This window comes from Rhinolophus ferrumequinum, chromosome 17 (assembly GCF_004115265.2).
Source record: "Rhinolophus ferrumequinum isolate MPI-CBG mRhiFer1 chromosome 17, mRhiFer1_v1.p, whole genome shotgun sequence".
Taxonomy (NCBI): domain Eukaryota; kingdom Metazoa; phylum Chordata; class Mammalia; order Chiroptera; family Rhinolophidae; genus Rhinolophus; species Rhinolophus ferrumequinum.
The window spans coordinates 44,176,533-44,195,838 of record NC_046300.1 but is presented as its reverse complement, the minus strand read 5'-3'; the positions used below and the strand labels follow the sequence as shown (position 1 = coordinate 44,195,838).

General features: G+C 48.5%; 1 protein-coding gene across 4 annotated transcripts; it reads left to right on the top strand.

Moving 5' to 3' along the window:
* The first annotated feature begins 18 nt into the window (after positions 1-18).
* CPNE9 (copine family member 9) lies at positions 19-19,062 on the top strand. 4 transcript variants are annotated; one of them, XM_033131486.1, is made up of 21 exons: positions 133-221; positions 728-768; positions 887-933; positions 1,036-1,139; positions 1,631-1,667; positions 1,883-1,885; positions 2,147-2,223; positions 5,785-5,848; positions 5,965-6,068; positions 6,294-6,398; positions 7,777-7,818; positions 8,157-8,232; positions 8,342-8,395; positions 8,794-8,855; positions 9,537-9,583; positions 10,511-10,692; positions 10,953-11,080; positions 15,612-15,714; positions 16,551-16,608; positions 16,988-17,061; positions 18,660-19,062. In XM_033131486.1, the coding sequence occupies exons 1-21, from the start codon at positions 154-156 to the stop codon at positions 18,843-18,845; spliced, it is 1,662 nt and encodes a 553-aa protein (XP_032987377.1). In that variant the 5' UTR covers positions 133-153; the 3' UTR covers positions 18,846-19,062. The 4 variants fall into 4 exon arrangements, with proteins under 4 accessions (XP_032987378.1, XP_032987379.1, XP_032987380.1 ...); XM_033131487.1 differs by lacking the exon at positions 5,785-5,848 and having other exon boundaries at positions 19-221; positions 6,051-6,068; positions 18,660-18,845; XM_033131488.1 differs by lacking the exons at positions 5,785-5,848; positions 5,965-6,068 and having other exon boundaries at positions 19-221; positions 18,660-18,845.
* The last annotated feature ends 244 nt before the right edge of the window (positions 19,063-19,306 follow it).

Below are 19,306 nucleotides of genomic sequence, written 5' to 3'. Positions count from 1 at the left end.
TGGAGTCGCTGCCGCCGGCGGCCACAGTCAAGGCGTGAGCGGCTGGAGAGCACGCAGGGCTGGAGGGAGTGCAGCCGCCTGCGGCGGCGGCACGTGGGCCGACCCCGCTGCTGCTGCCGCCCCTAACCTGCGGCTCCGGCCATCCGACCAGCCATGTCTCTCAGTGGAACCTCTGAGCGCAGCGTCCCGGCCACAAAGATTGAAATTACCGTATCTTGCAGGTGAGCAGGCCAGCGGAGGAGGGTTTAGGCACTGCCCTAGCCCCAGCCGGCTCCGGGGCTCGACCTCGGGGGGAGAGGCATCCGGGGCCGGAAAATCGCGGATAAAGACCGCGGGGAGTTCCTGGTGGGTTCGGAGAGGGGGTTTCCTTGAACAGCCCAACCCGCAAAGGACGGCTCACTCAGCCTGAGGGTTCAAGGGATGGGTCGCTGGGATCCGGTAGAATCTGGGCCCCCGGAGGACAAAGTTCTGGGGTTAACCGTCTTTCCTGGGCCCCTGGAGACAGTGTGGACGCATAGGCGACCAGTCCGCAGGGACACGGTCGAAGGACTAAGATTTCCGGTGCTGTCCAGCGTGCTGCCAACGCGGACCCCAGCTGGATGTAGTAATGGGAGAGGAAGGTGCCGTTTGAGTCCCGTGCCTCTCCCGGGTCCCCAACTCCGGGCAGTCGAGGCGGTGGGCTTCAGGAGGACCTACCCTCTGTCCGTCTGTCTTTCGCTTTCTCTAGGAACCTGCTGGACCTCGACACCTTCTCCAAGTCCGACCCCAGTAGGTGGCACCAGGGCGGGGTGAGGGGGAACTTCGTGTGCTGGAGCTACTGAGGAGCCGGGAGGGGGTGCGGACCGACCTGACCTCCTTCCCTCCCCGCCCCCGCTCCTGCCTGCAGTGGTGGTGCTTTACACGCAGAGCCGGGCCAGCCAGGAGTGGCGGGAGGTGAGTCTGAGTCCTCTTCCAGCCCAGAGCTGCCCCCGGGAATCACCTGCCCCCTTGCAGGCCCCGCGCTGACTCGGCACGTCCCCCATCACCCCAATCCAGTTCGGACGGACCGAGGTGATCGACAACACGCTGAACCCTGACTTCGTGCGCAAATTCGTCCTTGACTATTTCTTTGAAGAAAAGCAAAATCTGCGCTTCGATGTGTGAGCCGCGTCCAGAATTCTGGCTTGGCGCGCCCCCGACCTGGATCCACTCGAAATTCTGCTGGCCCCGCCCCCGCCTGGCCTCCTGGGCTGGCTCCTCCCCCAGACCCAGTTCGGTCCCACTCTGAAGAGCTTCACTCTAGCCTTTACTCCGCTATCAAGTCTAGCTTGGCCCTGCCCTTAGGTCACAGCCAATCCAGTTCACTCCCCAGGCCTAGTTTTGCCCACAACTCTGCTCCTAAATTTAGCTCCGCCTCCGTGTAGGTCACGCCCACCATATGACTCCGCCCCCAGCAGGCCCTCTACTTGGCCTCGCCCCAGGACTGATCCTCTCAGACCCTGACTCCCGTCCCACGGGAGATCCAGGTTGAATTCGGGCCCAAGCCACACCCCCTCCGCCAAACCACAATTTTAACCAGGACTCGAAACCCGACCCCTTTTCCAGGCTCTCTCCCACCAGCCCCGCCCCACGTTGGTTCCACTCTTTTCAGGTACAACGTCGACTCCAAAACCAACATCTCCAAACCGGTGAGCGAGCGTCCCCTTGCGGGCTGGGCACACAGGTGGCGCTCAGTGTGTTAAACAACCCTCCTTGGAACCCTCCTACATCCCCAACCCCCACTCCACCTTCTTTGGCCCCCACCCACCCTCCCGACCCTCCTCTTCTGCTCCTGCCCCCGGCTTCCCACCATGCCTCTCACTCACTGCTCCTCTTTCTTCTTGGCCGCTGCTGGGACCCGCAGAAGGTGAGGCTGAACCGGGCTGGGTGGGGTGAAGAGGGTGGAGGTGAGGGTTGGGATGGCATCCTGGAGAACAGTTTAAAGTAAATGGCAGGACCAAGAAGAGGAGCTTGCCTAGGGACTCCACTCCCCTTCCTCCTCCAGTGACGTCCCGCCGCCTGGGAATACCCTGGTCGTTGTGTGTGGGCTGGGCTTGTCACCAGGGCTGGGCTGGGACTCCGCGCCCACAGCCCCTCCTGGCCTCGCTGATTCCATGTCCCGGTGCAGGATTTCCTGGGACAAGCGTTCCTGGCCCTGGGAGAGGTGATCGGAGGCCAGGGCAGCCGCGTGGAACGACCCCTCACGTGAGCTGAACCGGAAGGGGTGAGGGGGGAAGGGTGGGTGCCTCCAAATTCTCCTCCCAAAGACCCCATAGTAGTGGAGGCTGAGATTCCCCCTGGCCAGGAGCCTTCCATGGCTCCTATTATTCTTGCGGGAAACTCCAATCTCCAGGGTTTTGCTCAAGTCGGTCTCAGACATCTTCTCTCTCACCTCACTCTTTTTCTAAGTCTGATTCAACCTTTAAGGTCCACTTCCAAGCCCTTCTCTTCCAGGAGGCTTCCTCTCACTAAATCAAGTCCTCTAGAATTTCCATTACTTACTAAATATTTATTAGCACGTTTTGTGTGCCATACCTTGTGCTAGGCACCCAGGATTTATCCATTCCACAAATATTACTGGGTATATACTCTATGTCAGCCACTCTTCAAGGGCTTAGGTTGTAATGGTGAACAAAACAAAGGTTCCTGCCCTCAGGAAGCATATGCTATAGAATGGGGGGGACGGCTACAAAATAGACATAATAAATAAGTAAATTATAAGTAAATTACGTTAAGTGCTATGGGGGAAAAGGGCAAAGTAGAGCAGAATTAGGGGGATTGGAAATGCTTGGTGGGTAGGAGTTGCAATATTCAACAAAGCGGTTCAGTAGGCCTCTTGGAAAGGTAGCTTCGGAGCAATGACCTGAAGGAAGTAAGGGAGTGAGCCATGCAGTAGATCTGGAGGAGGGATGTTCCACGCAGAGGAAACTGTCGGTGCAAAAGCCTAATATGTACATTCAAAGATCAGCAAGAGGCCATCGTGGCTAGAGCCAAGTGAGCAAGGGGGCAGACAGGAGGAGGTGAGGTTGGAGAGTTCACAGTTAGGGCCGTTGAGCCACTGTCAGGACTTTAGCTTGTATTCTGAGACGGGAGTCATGCAGGGTTCTGAGCAGAGAAGTAACCTGAGCTGATGAATATGCTTTCAAAGGATGATGCTGACGCTGGGTTTAGAATAAACCTTGGGTGGACAAAGGTAGCAGCAGAGAGCCATTGGGAAGGCTATTACCATAATGCAGGGTGGTGTCAGGGAAGGAGGGGAGAAGTGGTCAGATTCTGGATATATCTTGAAGGTAGAGCCAACAGCTTCCTGACAGATTGAATATGGATGTGACAGGAAAAGAGGAGTCAAGCATGACACCAAGGCCTTTGGCCTGAACAACAGGAAGGATGGAGTCGCCATAACTGAGATGGTAAAAAAAAAAATTGTTTTAAGTGAGGGAGGAGTAATTTGGGGGGAGGGGCATTCAATCAGGAGTTCAGTCTGACTTGTAAAATTTCATAATTTTTATTAGACATCCGAGTGGACATGTCAAACATGCAATAAGATACATGATGAGTCTTAGATGCTCTTTAAGGCCGTGAGACTAGATGAGCTCACCAAGGCAGTGAGGAGGGAGCGAGAAGACCAAAGACTGAGACTCCAGGAATTGGAACTAGAAAAGGAGACTAAGAAGGAGCATTAATGAAGTAGGAGGAGAACCAAGAGAAGGTGGTGTTGAAGAAAAGTGAAGGATGTGTATCAAGGAGGAAAGAGTGACCAACCGTGTCAAATGCTGCTGCAGGTCGCGTAAGGTGAGGATTGGGAATTAGCCGTTAGATTTAACAAGATGGCGGTCACTCGTGACTCTTGACAAGCATAGTTTTGAAGGAGAGGTGGGGGTGACAGGTGGAGAGGTTTAGAAAAGAATGAAGACAGGAATGGGAGTCAAAGAACACTTCAAGAGGTTTTGCTGCAAAGAAGAGACGAGAAAAGGAAGGGTGGCTGTAGAAGAAAGTGAGGTCAAGAAAAGTTTGGTAACTTTTTAACGAGAAAAACTATACCACATTTGTCTGTTAATGAGAATGACCCAGTAGAGACTGAAAAATTGACAAAACTAAAAGGGGGGGGGATTGCTGGAGTTATGTCCTGTGTAGGCAAGAGGGTGTGGAATGTAGCACAGAGTGGAGGGACAAAGAGGCACATGGATAGTCATTTATAGCAACAGCAGGAAGACACAGTTGTGTGGGTGAAGATACTGGAGGCAGGGAGGTGTGGCGGTGTGTCTGCGGACATTCTCTTCTGGTTGCTTCAGTTTTGTCAGTGAAGCAGGAAACAGGTCCTTGTCTGAGAGTGAGGATGGGGGAGGAGGCTTTTGGGGTTTGAGGAGAGAGGAGGAGGAGGGAAACTGCTATCTAGCAGAACTGAAGAGTGAAGGGACTTGGGATGTATGGTATGATTAAGGATCTTCTTTGCGGTCTTGCATTTAAAAAGAGACCAGTTAGCCTGATTGTTTAGAAATTCTAGAAATGCAGCATTTTCCTCTGGCCATATTCAGTTGTATAGGTGCTGTATGGGTTAGGCAGAGAATTGAATTTAACCAGGGCTGTGGTTCTGCCAAGTAAGTATATCAAAGTGAGGGAAGGGCTAGGGAAAAGGGGTAGGATGCAAGGTGGTAATTATTATAATCATGGATTGGAATTCACGCTGGGTGAGGAAAGGAGGGAGAACATCAAGGAGGCGAAAAACAGTGAGAAGGCAGTAGGACCCGTGCCTCTGTCCTGGATGTGCAGGTAAAGAGGCCCTGTGCTCACCACACTTGTCTTTTTTAAAGCACAAAGAGTCAGTCAGGGATCAAAGGAGCCAAAGAAATAGTTCAACATTCTCATTTTAAAGATGGGGAAAATCATGTAGCAAGTTGGGAGTCAGGACTTGAATCCAGAAAACTCCTGACCTAGCTTTCTCCCTGCCGCACTTTGGATCCCTTTGGGGAGTCAGGGTTCACAGGCCCATATCAACAAGATCCCTGACTGCTTGGAGACCCAAGGCGAGTTGGGGGTGGGTGTCCTGGTGTGCACCCTTCAGGCACATGGGTCAGGAGATGTTAAGGCTTCTCTTGTCTTTTATTTTCCTCTTCACAGTCTTCAGAAAGTACAGCGTCATTGATCTACCAAACCAGTCCTTTGCCCCGGTTCTAGATAGAAATTCCTCTCCCTCATTCAGGACGGCTACATCACGCTCCATTTGCCTATTGGCTTTGACATCCCACCTCCCCCTGGAAGCTCCCCTATGGCAGGATGTAGCAGAGCTGGAGAGTGCCAACTGGCCGATTCATAGCTAGCATAGTGCCCGGCATATAGTAGATACAAGGGTCTGCTTTGCGAAATATAACCACCTTCAAATCTATAATGCTTTTCCTTGCATGCATACATTCAGATCTCTTAACAGCCCTGAGATGTGGGCATGATTCCCATTTCATAGACTAGAAAGCTCGAGCTCAAAGAAAGGGGAAATAACTTGCCCAGGACTCTAAATCCTGTGTCTTCCCCATGCTACCATTATGAGATATCCCCCTAGGCTACATTAACCCCATCCTTCTAGAATATAGAACCCTCTCCAGTCAGCATTAGACCCTTCCCCACCAGCAGCCACCAGGACAGAAGGGGACACACTCAGGGGACTGTCAGTAAATGGCAATTGAATCCCTTGGTCCACCCAATCCCTGATTGGCCACCCCAGTTCTTGTTGCCTACTCTCCCCCCTCACAAAGAGGCTTTTTCTGCTTCCAGGGGTGTACCAGGCAAGAAGTGTGGGACCATATTGCTGACCGCAGAGGAGCTTAGCAATTGTCGGGTCAGTAAGGGCCACATGCTAGACCCAGGAGGCTGCCTTCTCTCCTGAAACTCCCTAAATTCTCCCGTCTGAGGCTATGGGAAATTAGAGTGTCAACCGCCCGACTTCATCCCTAGGACATTGCTACCATGCAGCTGTGTGCAAACAAGCTGGACAAGAAGGACTTCTTTGGGAAATCAGACCCCTTCCTTGTGTTCTATAGGAGCAATGAGGATGGCACGTGAGTCACTGTCCTCGCCCGGAGTACCCCGCCTACCCCACTGTGACCACGGGCCCACTAGGGCTCTTAGGCTCCACCAAGACTGCGTCCAGAATTCACTCAAGGCAGCACACAATATGTGCTTAACAAGTAGGAGAACCCCAGGAATGTCCCAGAGTGTCAGGCCCTGCCTCGGGGCTCAGTCCTACCCCAAAGGTTGGTTCCAATCCTCTTGCTCCCCTCTAGGTTCACCATCTGCCACAAGACAGAGGTTGTGAAAAATACACTGAACCCCGTGTGGCAGCCCTTCAGCATCCCAGTGCGGGCACTGTGCAATGGAGATTATGACAGGTCTGCTTCACCATAAGTTAGGGAAGAAGGGGACAAGGGCATGAGAGGGGGGTTCCTGGGCCCCAGAATGATGGCAGAAGTGTCATAATAGTGTTGGAGGATCCTGCTCAGTGAGACAGAGTTTCAAACATGGAGATAAGTGGATGGGGAAGCAGATAGATAGCCACATGGATGGATAGGTGGATGGATGGATGGATGGATGGATGGATGGATGGATGGATGGACAAATGAATGAGCAGATACATGGATGGACAGTCAGATGGATGGATAAATTGGTGAACGGATGGATGGGTATATGGATGGTGTATAAGAAGATTGGTAGGTAGACAGAGTGGGTAGATAAATGAATAGCTATGTGGACTGATGGATAGATTAGTGGATGGACAGATGATGGATGGATTAATGAATGGATGGATGAGTAAATGGATGAATGAATCGATGGGTGTATGAGAGATTGGTGGATGGCTGGAGAGATAGAGGGATGATTGGAAAAGCAGGTGGATAAATAGGTGGAGTGACAGTAAGTTGGCAGATGGACAGATAAATGGACAGTAGATGGATTAGTTGATGGATGAGTGTAAAGTAGATGGATAGGCTGACCATATGAACTAATAAATGGGTAGTATGAAGATAGGTGGACACAAATGGATGGTTATGTAGATGAATGGAATATCAGATAGTTAGGTGTTTGGTTGGATAGATGAATGGACAGACGGATGCTTGCATGCATCGGTGATCAGGGAATGGCTGGATGTATAGTTAGATGGTGGACAAAGATAGGGATTAATAGGTAATTGGACTGGCAAATGTATGGGTAAATGGGTAACTAGATAGATAGATAGATAGATAGATAGATAGATAGATAGATAGATAGATGATTGAATGGACTGCCACATAAATGGAAGGACATATGGGGATGACTTAGGCATAGTAGTTAAGAGCAAGGTCTTTGGAACCCGGATGTCTGAGTTTAAATCACAGCTCAGTCACATATTACTTACGGTCCTTAGTCAAACTGCTGTTTTTTTCTACCTCAATTTCCTTATCCAAAAATAATAGTGTTTACTTTATAAGGTGGTTGTCAAATTAAATGAGACAATTTATAAACGTGATGAGAACAATGCTTGAAACATATATAGTAAGACTCAGTAAGCGGTGAAGAATAGCAATAGTGGTACAAATAGCAGTAGTAGTAGATTAGAGGTAGTGTCAGTAGATGGTTGGGTGTGTGTGTGGACTGATGATTGAATAGATAAGATGGATGGACAAATGGGAGGAAAATTGAGGGAAGGACGGATGGGTAGATAGAACGATTGTGTGTGGGGTGTCTCTAGGATTTATCATAATACACTGCCTACATTTATCTTGTGCATTTCAGAACAGTGAAGATTGATGTGTACGACTGGGAGCGGGATGGAAGGTAGAACTGCCTCACAGGGTACTGCCTTCTCCTGCCCCTCATCCAAAGAGTTTCTGTATGTAGCACGTTCACTAGGAGTCCCAAGTTCCTGGCTTTGGGAGCCAGGAAGGGTGCTGATAGATGCCAATTACATTGGGTACAACTGATCCCCTCTGTTCTCTCTCTGGTACACTGTCTCTTCCCTTCTCATCTCCTTAGTTTGGCCCCTCTTCTGGCTGCAGTCCCAATGCCCCCGCAGCCCAAATAGAGGCAGGGGATAGTGAGAATAAAAGGCTGCTTTTCGGGCTGCCTCCCAGCCAGCAGCAGCTTCTGCTCACCCACCCCTGGTCTCATTGCAGCCATGACTTCATTGGCGAGTTCACCACCAGCTACCGGGAGCTGAGCAAGGCCCAGAACCAGTTCACAGTGTATGAGGTGAGAGCGCCACCCCCGCTCAGGTGGCCCAGGTCCGCCCTCCACCCCTCTGTGCTCAGTCTTCAGTCCCCTTCCTGTTTCCCACCATCACTGTTACCTTCCTGCTCAGGTACTTAACCCTCGGAAGAAATGTAAGAAGAAGAAATATGTGAACTCGGGAACTGTGAGTGCGCCCTGGAGTTCTAGCACTCCCTGGATCCTTCTGTTTCTATCCCACTGACATAGCGTGACAAATGTTAGGGGTACAGGAAGGCTGTGGGCACAGATTACTTGGATTAGTAATGTTGGGCACAAGGTGACACCATTTAAGTTTTTTCTTTTTTTCCCCTTACCTGTGGAAATTTTTTGATCTTTACTCTTTTGCATAATTTTTTTCCAAAACCTATGTTGTAGTTCTCAATTTAATATACTTTTGGAAATCCAAATATTTCTGACAGCGTCCTCTGTTTTGCCTTTTTCAGGATCGGACAGGGTTGGGCAAGGAGTGGCATCATGTGCCTCTCCTTCTGCCACCACCGCTGCCCTTTCCAAAGTAGCAGGGCTGTCTTTTCTGTCCCACAGGTGACGCTGCTCTCCTTCTCTGTGGACTCTGAATTCACCTTTGTTGATTACATCAAGGGGGGGTGAGTCACAGGCCAAGCTCTGGGCTAAAACAATGAGTTCCTCCCAGGGCTGAGCCTTACTTTTCTTATTTATGAATGATCAGGGTCCAATGAGATCATGGAGATACACGTTAGAACACTTGGCAAACTATAAAGTGCTCTGTGAAATGCATAGTGTTACCCATCTTATTTCTCTTCCTGGGGCTTCATCCCTAGTTTACCGTCCCCCCTGAGAAGATGCCAGACTAGTGGTCTTCAAAGATGGCCCCAGTAATTTGGGACCCAGAAAAAAGTTATGGCCGGCCAAGAGAGGGATAAGCCAAGCTGACGATAGGACATTCTGCTCGATTCAGTGGAGGCAGGCAAACCTGGGAAAGGTGCTTTGCTTTTCTGATCCTCACTTTTCTCCTGTGTCAATTGGAAATGTTAATGAATATTCCAGGGCTACAGTAAGGATTACATTAAATGACATACACATGTCACGTGGGCATTTAATTCTGCTACCCAAAATGTGCTCCATGGACCAGCAGCACCACTTGGGAGGTTATCAGAAATGTGGACTCTCAGGTTCCACCCAAACCATCCAGATCAGAATTTACATTTCAACATGGTCCCCAGGTGAATCCTATGCACACTAGGGTTTGAGAAATCCTGGTATAAGCATTTGCCCCTCACTTCTCAATCCATCTACTTCTCTGACAGGACACAGCTGAACTTCACTGTAGCCATTGACTTCACAGCTTCCAATGGTGAGGCATGGATGGGGAAATGGGGGTAGAGGAAGCCTAAAGAGGACTTTAGGGATGGCCTGGATTCCGAGCTAGGGATAAGAGTTTATTTACCCAGGAAGCCCAGGCTTGACGCAAAGTGCAGCCAGGCTGGTACTGGGGCAGGAGTGTTGGGGGGAGATTATTGGGTGTAAGCATAGGCAGAGGGTACAGGGCAATAGGTGGGTAAAAGAAAGTTGAAAGGATAGACTCAAGAAGTGAATGAGTAAATGAATGGATGGGAGAGAGTAGGAGTGGAAAGAGAGATGGACAGACGAATGGCTTGTGAGTGATGACTGGGTGGGTAGGGAGATAAACAAACAGAGGGTAGGTGGGTTGGTGAGTGAGTATAGTAGGATGCATGGATGGGTATGTGGGTGGACAGATGGACAGATGTTTACATTGGGGAAACAGCAGGTAAGTAGATGGGGAATGAATGAGTGGACAGGTGGATAGATCCATATGAGGATAGAAAGACAAGTGAATGAATGGAATGGATAGGGGTGCATGGGTGGGTGGACAAAAGAATATGGCTATGGCTACATGGATAGACGGGAAAGGAAGAGAAATGGCAGGTGGACAAGTGGACGAGTGGGGGGGTGAATGGATGGATGGATAAGAGAATGGAAAAGCAAATGGATAGAAGTGGGTAGGTAGATTGAAAGATGGAGTTATGCCAGTGGAGGGGTGAATGGATATACGGATAGGCGGCTAAATTGATGGCTAAATATAAGGATTGGTGGGTAGACAGGTGGATAAATGAACCTATGGATGATTGGGTAAAATAATGAGGAAGGATATGAGTAAAGTGTGAAGGAGTGAATAGGTGGATGGATGCATACAAGGACAGGCAGCTACATCGATGGATGAGCAAGGTGACCATGAGGCTGGGCTCCTGTGTCCCTACAGGGAATCCCCTGCAGCCCACCTCCCTGCACTACATGAGTCCCTACCAGCTCAGCGCCTATGCCATGGCCCTCAAGGCAGTGGGAGAAATCATCCAGGACTATGACAGTGACAAGCTCTTCCCAGCCTACGGCTTTGGGGCCAAGCTGCCCCCAGAGGGACGGATCTCCCATCAGTTCCCCCTGGTATGGTATGGGCCAGAGCCTACACTGCATGCCCTGGCATCTGGCCCGCCCAAGTTGACAAATTTCTTCTATTTACATTTCTTCTAAGGGTCATGGACCTGCACGGAGCAGTAAGCTATGATAGGGTAGAAGTGCAGGGAGGGGAGCAGGGCTGGAGTTTGGAGGGGAGCATGATGGAAAAGGAAGGAGCGAGCTGGGATCAGAGCACTCCTGGGTGTACCCTGCATGGGCTCGGCCCAGCGGGGCATCTTCCCTGACAGAACAACAATGATGAGGACCCCAACTGTGCTGGCATCGAAGGTGTCCTGGAGAGCTACTTCCAGAGCTTGCGCACAGTGCAGCTCTATGGGCCCACCTACTTTGCTCCTGTCATCAACCAGGTGGCCAGGTAAGAGAACTGGGTGGAGCTTGGGGGAAATGAGGGAACCCAGACAGGACTGACATCCCAAGGAGAGTCAGGACCGCTCTTGGGTGAACTTGGGCTATGGGGAGAGAGTAAAAGTTTGTTGGCTGTCATATCGAGAGGTTACGTAATGTCTCAGTCTGGGTTAGAGAGGAAATCAACAAACTGCCTTAGCCCCATTCCCTGGGGACAACCCGAGCCTCAGGTTTGAGGAAAAGAGAGAAGGGCCTATAGCACAACAGTTAAGTCACAAGCTTTGGCATCAGATGTAGGAGTGGTTCTGGCTCCACCACTCACTAACCATATGACCATAAGCAAATTAGCCTCTTTAAGCCTCCATTTCATCCCTGTAAATGGGTGTAATAGATAACAATAGCACCTTTGTAGAGTTACTGAGAGGTTAAAATTAGGTAACAATGTAAGAATTATTAGAACAGTGTCTGGCCCATAGTAAGTGCTCAATAAATGGTAGAAGAGCGACTTCGAAATATAGAAGATTAACTCCAAATTTTCAGAATAAAAATATACAAAGTAAAGAAAACCCAGATCACATATCAAATTTATTTTTTTAAATGCAAATAAAATGACAACTAAAACCAAACATAAATTGGATAAGCTCACCTACTAAAAGAAAAAATTATCTGATTGAATAACAAAAATAAACTGTACTATATGCTACATAGAAAAGACCCAACTAAAACTAAGTACCTCAGAAAGCTTGAAAGTGAAAAGATGAAACAAAAAAAGAGCATAAAAGTGAAGGATTTCAGGGGGATTTATATGTCTGTTCACAGACTTCCTTTTTCCATAATAAAGATTTGTTTATTTTCTAATTCATAGTAAGGATAATAGTTTCTTTAGTTGTAGAACATTTCAAGGATAGAGAAATGAAATAAGAAATCACCCAGGATGGTGCCCGTGGAATTGCGGATGGGCATATAGTTCTTGACAGTCTTCCTTATGAGTCCCTAATTGCAGTCAAATTACATGTAATATTTCACAACTGATTTTTTCACTTAATATTGGAGCCTGAGCTTATTCTTTTGTTGTTATTAAACAGACTTCTTAAATATGATCTTGGGCAAGTTCACTCATTCATTCATTCATTCATTTAATAAACATTCAGTAAAAGGGCGCTGTAAGGCGATTGTGGGATGTGGAGCCAGACTAGCTAAGCGAAGACACCTGCTCTACCACTCACGAGCTTCGTGATTTTGGGCAAGACTCTTACCCTCCCTGTGCCTGTTTACTCAATTGTAAAATGGGGACAATAATATCCACATCATGGGTTGTTGTGAGGATTAACTAAGTTAATATATGTCCAGAGCTTAGAACAGTGCCTGCCATATCCGAAGTGCTATCGGTATTAGCTATTACTGTTACTCTTATTACCATTATTACTATTCCAAGGGCATCTGCTGTGTGCTCAGTTCTCTGCTGGGGCGATGGAGACTCACAGATGAATCAGATCTGGTCTCTGCCCTTGGGAGCTCCCGCCTTGGTGCAAGAGACAGAAATATAAATAAATCATTACCTTCCGTAAGCCAGAGCTTCCCAAGTTGCCTGTCAGCAAAGGCAAGCGAATAGCTTCCCCCAGGGAAATCTGGGGGCACAGCTGAATGCAGCCAGACTGAAAATGTCTTTGAAGTCCCCATATTTATCTTAACAATTCATGCAAATTTTACATTCTTCTCACACTGTCTCCATGTCTTCTTTAATTTGGGGGGAAGGGGTGTTTTAAGTGTACTTAGAGTCATCTAGCTTTATCCTCAAGATCATAGAGTAGAATGGATGATCCAGGTATTCTGTGACCTGGGGGCCCCCTGGGCACACAAGCTGGTACCCTCGGGAAAGTGAGAATCCATTTGGAAGGGCAGACAGCCCATCTCATTGGGCGGTACAGTGTTTCCCCGAAAATAAGACCTAGCTGGACCATCAGCTCTAATGCATCTTTTGGAACAAAAATTAATATAAGACCCGGTATTTACTATGTTATGTCATATTATATTATTATATTATAGCTGGTCTTATAGTAAAATAAGACTGGGTCTTATATGAATTTTTGCTCCAAAAGATGCATTAAAGCTGATGGTCTGGCTGAGTCTTATTTATGGGGAAACACGGTACCCTAGAAGGCAGAGGGAGAAGAGGGGAGTGTGTAACCTCGTCTGAGAAACCCAAGGCAGCCTACTCATGAAGGGAACTGCACAGCTGGGTCTAGAGGGCAAGTTGGACTTTATCAGAGAAACGAGTAGAGTAGGCCTGGTAGAAGGGACCACATCTGCAAAGAACAGAGGCATGATGGGGCAAGCTCAGGAAACAGTGAACAATATACTAGGACCAGAATGGTGTATATAGAATGGAGGAATATCCAAAGAGCAGCCAGGAATAGAGAGTGAAGGTATCAAGAATTCAGGCTTTAGGTTGATCAAACATGGGCGTGGAACATGGCTTCCCTATCCCTTGGGGATGCTACTTAATGTCTCTGAACTTCAGTTTTCTCATTTTAAAAATAGGAATAAAAAAATGTGCCTACCTCATAGAATGGTGGTAAGGATTAAGCTAGATCATGTATGTCAAGTGTGTAGCTGTGATTTTGATGGTCACAGATGACTCATTTTTTCCCACCCAATAGCCAAGTAGGGCACAGACTGGCATCCCCTAGCCAGTCACCTATCTCTAGATCTAAATGGCCTTAGTAATGCCAGGTATCTACAAGAATGCCAGAGATGTACCTCCCGTGCCCCCAAACCTTTCCATGCCCCCCACTGCCCCGGCTCACAAATGCCTTCATGAGTGGGCCCTCACCCACTGTGCCAGCCTCATCTCTCTTCTGTAGTCCTACATGTGCCACCTAGAACATGCTGTCTCTTGGTTTGCACATGCAAACCCTCTCTCTGGACCATTTTGACCTTGACCTTCCCATCCCCTTCCCCATGCCCCCATGACCACCACCACCACCACCTTCACCTGGCTAACTCTTACTCATTTTTCAGGTCTTAGGTTAGATGTCATGTCCTCAAAGCCCTAACCTCAATACATCCTAATGGTGTGAGCAACCATCTCCCCCAGGATGATATCCTAGTCTCTGCTGCATGCTCAGCACCGAGTTTAGTGCCTGACACATAGCACGTGTGCCATCACCATTTGTAAAATCAGTGAGTGACAGGAAACAGTACCAGTCCAGGCCTTTCAAGACGCTATGGCCAGAATTCAGGAAGGGAACAGGCACTGCTATGGATGATTATGACCCAATTCCACTCTAGGCCCTGGACAAACTGAGCCATAGCTCTTTGAATTCTCCACTCTCACCATGCTTTCCTCTTAATTTTTTGATATCAAACTTAAATATTAGCACAGTAAATAGAACTTACTGCAATGAGGGAAATGGTCTATATCTGTGATGTCCAATATGGTAGCCACCGGCCACATATGGATATGGAGCACTTGAAATGTAGCCAGGGTGAACAAGGAACTGAATGTTTAATTCTATTTACCTTAATTTAAATCTCAAAAAAAAAAATCTCAATAGCCCCATGTGGCTAGGAACTACTTTGTTGGATAATATAGCTGCATCCTTTCCAACCCAAGTAGAGTTTGAGACTGGAAGTCAAGAGGCCAGGGTCTACCATGGCCTTTGTATTCTCTCAAGGTCTCGTTTTTCTTATATATAAAATAAGGGGACTGGACACAATGTCTGATGGAAAAATCTTGGATTCAAAGATAGATGGTGAGAAAAGGAAAAGGAGTTCTGGGAGCAGCTGTTAGACTGGCTGAGGACCCAACAGCCCAGGCAATGGGATGTGGTCAGAGCAGAGGGGAGAAGGAAGGGAGAACTAGGTGAGAGAGGGAAGAAAGGAGGCCTTCAGACTTTGGTCTTGCTCTTACATAAATGCCAAAATCTTTCCAGGGCCTGACAAAACCCTGTGTGATCTGGCTCCTGCCCTCCTCAGCCACATGGTCCACCCTGCTTCCCTCACTTTCTGGACTCCAGACAAGGGGGGCTTCCTTCAGACGCATCACTAGACCTTTGTCCATGCTGTTCCCTCTGCCTGGAATGACCTCCCCTTCACTTAGCCTCTCCTTCATCCTCAAACATCGTTTTCTTAAAGAAGCCTTCACTGACCTCCTGAACTATGTCAGGATCCCCTACTATACACTGTCATAGCAGTGTCCTTTTCTGTCACAGCACTTGTCACAAGTATAATTTTATACTTATTTCAGTGATTCTTGGATCAATGTCTGCCTCCCTTGAGAGGGTTGGGATAGATTTGTTTTTTATCATGGTGTACTTTCAGTGCCTAACACAGAACCTGCCACAGTAAGTGCTCCCTAAATGTTGCTGAAACGATGGCAGGCAGGGGGAGGCAGCCAGGTCTGGGGAAGGAGCATGAACTTCAGAAGCCCCAGTCCTTGCCTGCTGCTTACACGCTGGCTATGGAAGATTTAGGGCTGGGGTGTTCCCTTTGGCCTCTCTGGGCTTTCAGCTGGATTCTTTTCTTGGCCTCTCACCCAGGGCTGCAGCCAAGATCTCTGATGGTTCCCAGTACTATGTCCTGCTCATCATCACCGATGGGGTCATCTCTGACATGACACAGACTAAGGAGGCCATTGTCAGTGTGAGTCTGAGGAGGAGGCTTGGCAGGGAGGGGTCACTGTTAATAACTGAGAAGGGGTTCAGGTTTCACCCTACTTGCAAGCTAACAAGTTAGCCTGCCAGTTTCATGGATGCTGGCAGAAGACACAAAACTAGTGGATCAGAGACAAAGGACTTTGTTATTCCCAGCAATAGCAGTAGCTCAACAATTAGCATTTTCTCTGATTCTCTAAGTCCCAGTTCCCACAAGATGATGCGAAGAGGGCCAGATAACACTTGTACCCACAGTCGGATGCATTATAGGACAGAAACCCTGAGCTTAGGGAACCCAAATCTTTTATAATGGGCAGTAAGCATGCCTGCCCTTTGTTCCAGTGTAAAACATTTTATTGTACGGGACAATAAACCTGCCCTTTGTTCTAAAGGAAGATACTATATCTTTCAAGGCTGTTTGATATGCAGGCATCCTTGAAAAGATAGTCTGGGGGTGGCCCGATGGCTCAGTTGGTTAGAGCGCGAGCTCTGAACAACAGGGTCGCCAGTTCAATTCCCACAAGATGGTGGGCTGCACCCCCTGCAACTAAAGATTGAAAACGGCAACTGGACTTGGAGCTGAGCTGCGCCCTCCACAACTAGATTAAAGGACAACTACTTGTAGCTGATGGGCCTTGGAGAAACACACTGTACCCCAATATTCCCCAATAAAAAAAAGAAAAAAGATAGTTTGGAACAAAAGGAATCAGTGCCTATGCTTGCAAGATGTACAGAAATGTGACACATGCAGAGTACAGTCTCTCAACAGTCACCTCCCTTACAGCTGCTCACCACAGCCATTCACCCTCTCTCTCTCCCTCACAGGCCTCCTCACTGCCCATGTCTATCATTATTGTTGGTGTGGGACCAGCCATGTTTGAGGGTGAGTAGGCTGGGGGTTATCCATGAGTGGGACCAAGAACTGGGGAAAATAGAGGAGAATATGGGCACCCACGCCTGCCTCACAAAAAAGATCAGATGGATGCCTGTGTCGAACCTTGACCAAAAGGTCACAGACCTTTTCTGAACCTGTTTCCTCATCACAACCAAGGCTGCTGATATGAATACTTCCCTCCTGGGATTCCCAGGAGGATGGAATGTGTGGGAAGCAATAGTAACTCCATAATAATGCCTAATAATTGTAGGACTTTTGATATAACCTGTTAGGCATTTTCATGACTTCGAAGTGGAGTTAAGAGGGAGGGGGCCAGCATGGGTTGATGTGGGAGAGGCCAATCAGCTGAGGGGTGTTTTTTCTACAGCAATGGAAGAGTTGGATGGTGACGATGTGCGCGTATCCTCTAGAGGACGCTACGCAGAGCGGGACATCGTTCAGGTAGACTCACCAGGGAGAGGAAGTCATGGAGCTGAAAGGCATGGTGGGAAGGAGAGGCCAAGTTGGCAGCCACTCTACCTTACTGCCTTCTTAATCTCCTACCTTTCTCCCCTCACTCTTTCAGCCTTCCTGCATTCCTTGAACAAAATCTTGGTGAGAAAAAGGCAGGTTGCTGCAGCCATTGTGGATTCATAGTATAGGAGATCCTCAAGGCCCCTGCCCTCTAGTGGAGGCAACCAGTAATAATCACACAGCTAAATACCTCACTAAATTGTGATTAAGTGCTCCCTAGAACAGCAAATGCCACTACAAAAGCCTATAACAGGGTAGTCAGGAAAGGTTTCATGAGGAAATGACATTTGAGCTGAAACTTAAAGGAGGGTATAAACATTACAGGCAGTGGAGCCGCACGTGAGAAGGCCCTGAGGCTCAGAAGAATTGGCCCAATCACAGAAAAGGCAAGAGGCCAGGGTACAAAGATCACAGCAAGTGAGAGAAAGAAGGAGCCAAGGCCTCGTCAGTCATGGTGAACATTTGGGGTTTTACTCCAAAAGAATTGAAAAGCTCTTGAAGGATTTTACATAGGGGAGTGAGATGGTCAGACTTCCATTTTAAGAGGATCGCTGCTGCAAATGGAGGATGGACTGAAGCAGGGTGAGAGAGAAGGCAGGGAGAGCCATTAGAAGCCTTTGAAGTAGTAGTAGAGGGGAGATGAAAGGAATCTGGTTGGGAATGGAAGCAGTGAGGATAGAAGCAGGTTCAAAAGATTATTTAAGAAAAATTTTACAAGAGTTGATTTAATTAAATGGTGATGGAGAGTGAGTGGGGCTTCAAAGATGACTCAGTTTTCTAGCTTGAGCAACTGGGTGAGTGAGAGTCCCATTTATTGGGAAAGGGAAAGGTGAAGGAGGAGCAGATTTGGCAGGACAGGCTAGAATTCAGTTGTGAACACATTGGGTTCGAGGTATCTAGGGCAATTGAACGGAGATATGATACAGGCAACTAAGTATGTGATCTGGACCTTACAAAAGAGGCTAGGGGTGGATATATACACTTGGGAGTCACCAGGGAACAGGTTTTAGTTAATGAAGTGTATAAAATCACCCAGGAAGACAACTGATAGACAGAAGGGACCAGTTTATAGATCAGGTAGACCCAAAGGTCTAGGGGAGTAGGGAAAGGGAGCATCCGGAAAGGTAGGAGAAAATTCAGCAGAGTGTGGTGTGTCAGGAGTGTCCAGGAAGATTATGGTCAAATGTAAGAATGGAAAGCTGAAGAGAAGCAAGATGAGGACTGACTATTACTGCCCACTGGACTGATTGGGGAATATGGGGCTGTTGACGACTTTAGCAAAAGCCATTGCAGTAAACTGCGTGAAGCCAAACTGGAGTGGGTTGAGAGTAACTAGAAGGTGTGTGGAGGGGAAGTGGGTGGGGAGAAAGCAAATGCAGAAAACTATACAAAATAGGTGGAGAGAGATAGTGTGATATTTGTAAAGAGATGTTAGGGGGTCATAGCGGAAGCCCCCTTACTGCCCCCTACCCCACTCCCCTCTCTCCTGGCCACCACCCATACCTGATTATCTCTGCCTGTCCCAGTTTGTCCCATTCCGAGACTATGTCGACCGATCGGGGAACCAGGTGCTGAGCATGGCCCGACTAGCCAAGGACGTGCTGGCGGAGATCCCGGAGCAGCTGCTGTCCTATATGCGCACCAGAGACATCCAGCCTCGTCCTCCACCCCCTGCCAACCCCAACCCAACCCCAGCTCCTGAGCAGCCCTGAGGGGCCTACCTATCCGATGCCTAGCAATCTGCCCACATGCCCACCCACTGCTTCTGCTGAAAGCCAGAGGCACCTGGAGCCCTGGAACTCACTGGAAGGCCAGCTTGGAGGATCAGTGCTGGCTGGTCAAGCCCTGTGCCCCCTCACCCACAGAAGGGCCTGGCACTCTCACCACCTCCCTGCCTTCATGCAAATAATAAAGCTGATCTTTACTCCACCTCTGTCTCATTGGTTTTGGGGAGGGAGACTGGGGGACCCAGGGCCTGGCACCCCACCAAGAGAAGGACGGGTAGCAAGGATGGCTTCAGCTGGGTTCATCCCCATCCTAATACATATTCATCCGATCATTTCCTCATTCTTTAAACACTTTCAGAAATAAGTGAAACTATGTGTGTGTGTGTGTGTGTGTGTGTGTATACTTTTTTTCTCAGAGAGGCCATAGTTTTCATCAGACCCTCAAA

Excerpts from the sequence above, each read along its gene's own strand:
- CPNE9 (XM_033131486.1), top strand. The coding sequence starts at position 154 with ATGTCTCTCAGTGGAACCTCTGAGCGCAGCGTCCCGGCCACAAAGATT. Across the intron at positions 10,693-10,952 it reads TCTCCCATCAGTTCCCCCTG|AACAACAATGATGAGGACCC; the intron begins GTATGGTATGGG and ends CTTCCCTGACAG. Across the intron at positions 11,081-15,611 it reads GTCATCAACCAGGTGGCCAG|GGCTGCAGCCAAGATCTCTG; the intron begins GTAAGAGAACTG and ends CCTCTCACCCAG.